Genomic DNA, 451 nt, shown 5'->3' with positions numbered 1-451 from the left:
GGAGGTACCACAGGGTGGTTGGGGGTTCCCAGGGGAGGGTCAGGGGGGGTCGGGGGGGGAAATCAGGGGGGTCATCACCATGTTGTGGAGGCAGAGCTGGACACTCGTGAGCTGTTTCAGGGTCTCGTTGTCCCGTTTGACCTCGTTCACGCACTGCGCCAGGTCCTGGGGAGACACCAGTCAGGCACCCCCAAACCCACAGATACCCCTGGGGACACCCCAATACCCTCCAGCCCCCCTTGACCCTCAAATACCCCCCTAACCCCAAAGAGCCCCTCAGGAACCCCCAAATACCCCCCTAGGGCACCCACATTTCCCCCAGCACCTCCAGACCTCCCCGGGTACCCCAAGACCCACCCAGGACTCCCAGAACCCACAGGGAGCCCTTCAGGACCCCCAGCCTCCCCAACTCCCCCTTCACCCCCTCAGGACCCACCCCAAGACCCCGAGG

At 64.7% G+C, this 451-nt stretch overlaps 1 protein-coding gene across 1 annotated transcript in view; it reads right to left on the bottom strand.

The window, feature by feature from the left end:
- The window catches only part of VAV1 (vav 1 guanine nucleotide exchange factor), a 12,111-nt gene that overhangs the window by 5,840 nt on the left and 5,820 nt on the right, over nt 1-451 (bottom strand). The window contains exon 9 of the mRNA XM_010568890.1: nt 79-182. Within this exon, the coding sequence (XP_010567192.1) occupies nt 79-182 (104 nt within the window). The remainder of the gene's footprint in view (nt 1-78; nt 183-451) is intronic.

This window comes from Haliaeetus leucocephalus, unplaced genomic scaffold, assembly GCF_000737465.1.
Source record: "Haliaeetus leucocephalus isolate CR32 unplaced genomic scaffold, Haliaeetus_leucocephalus-4.0 Scaffold261, whole genome shotgun sequence".
NCBI lineage: Eukaryota > Metazoa > Chordata > Aves > Accipitriformes > Accipitridae > Haliaeetus > Haliaeetus leucocephalus.
The sequence above is the reverse complement of the archived record's forward strand: the minus strand, read 5'-3'. Positions and strand labels throughout refer to the sequence as shown.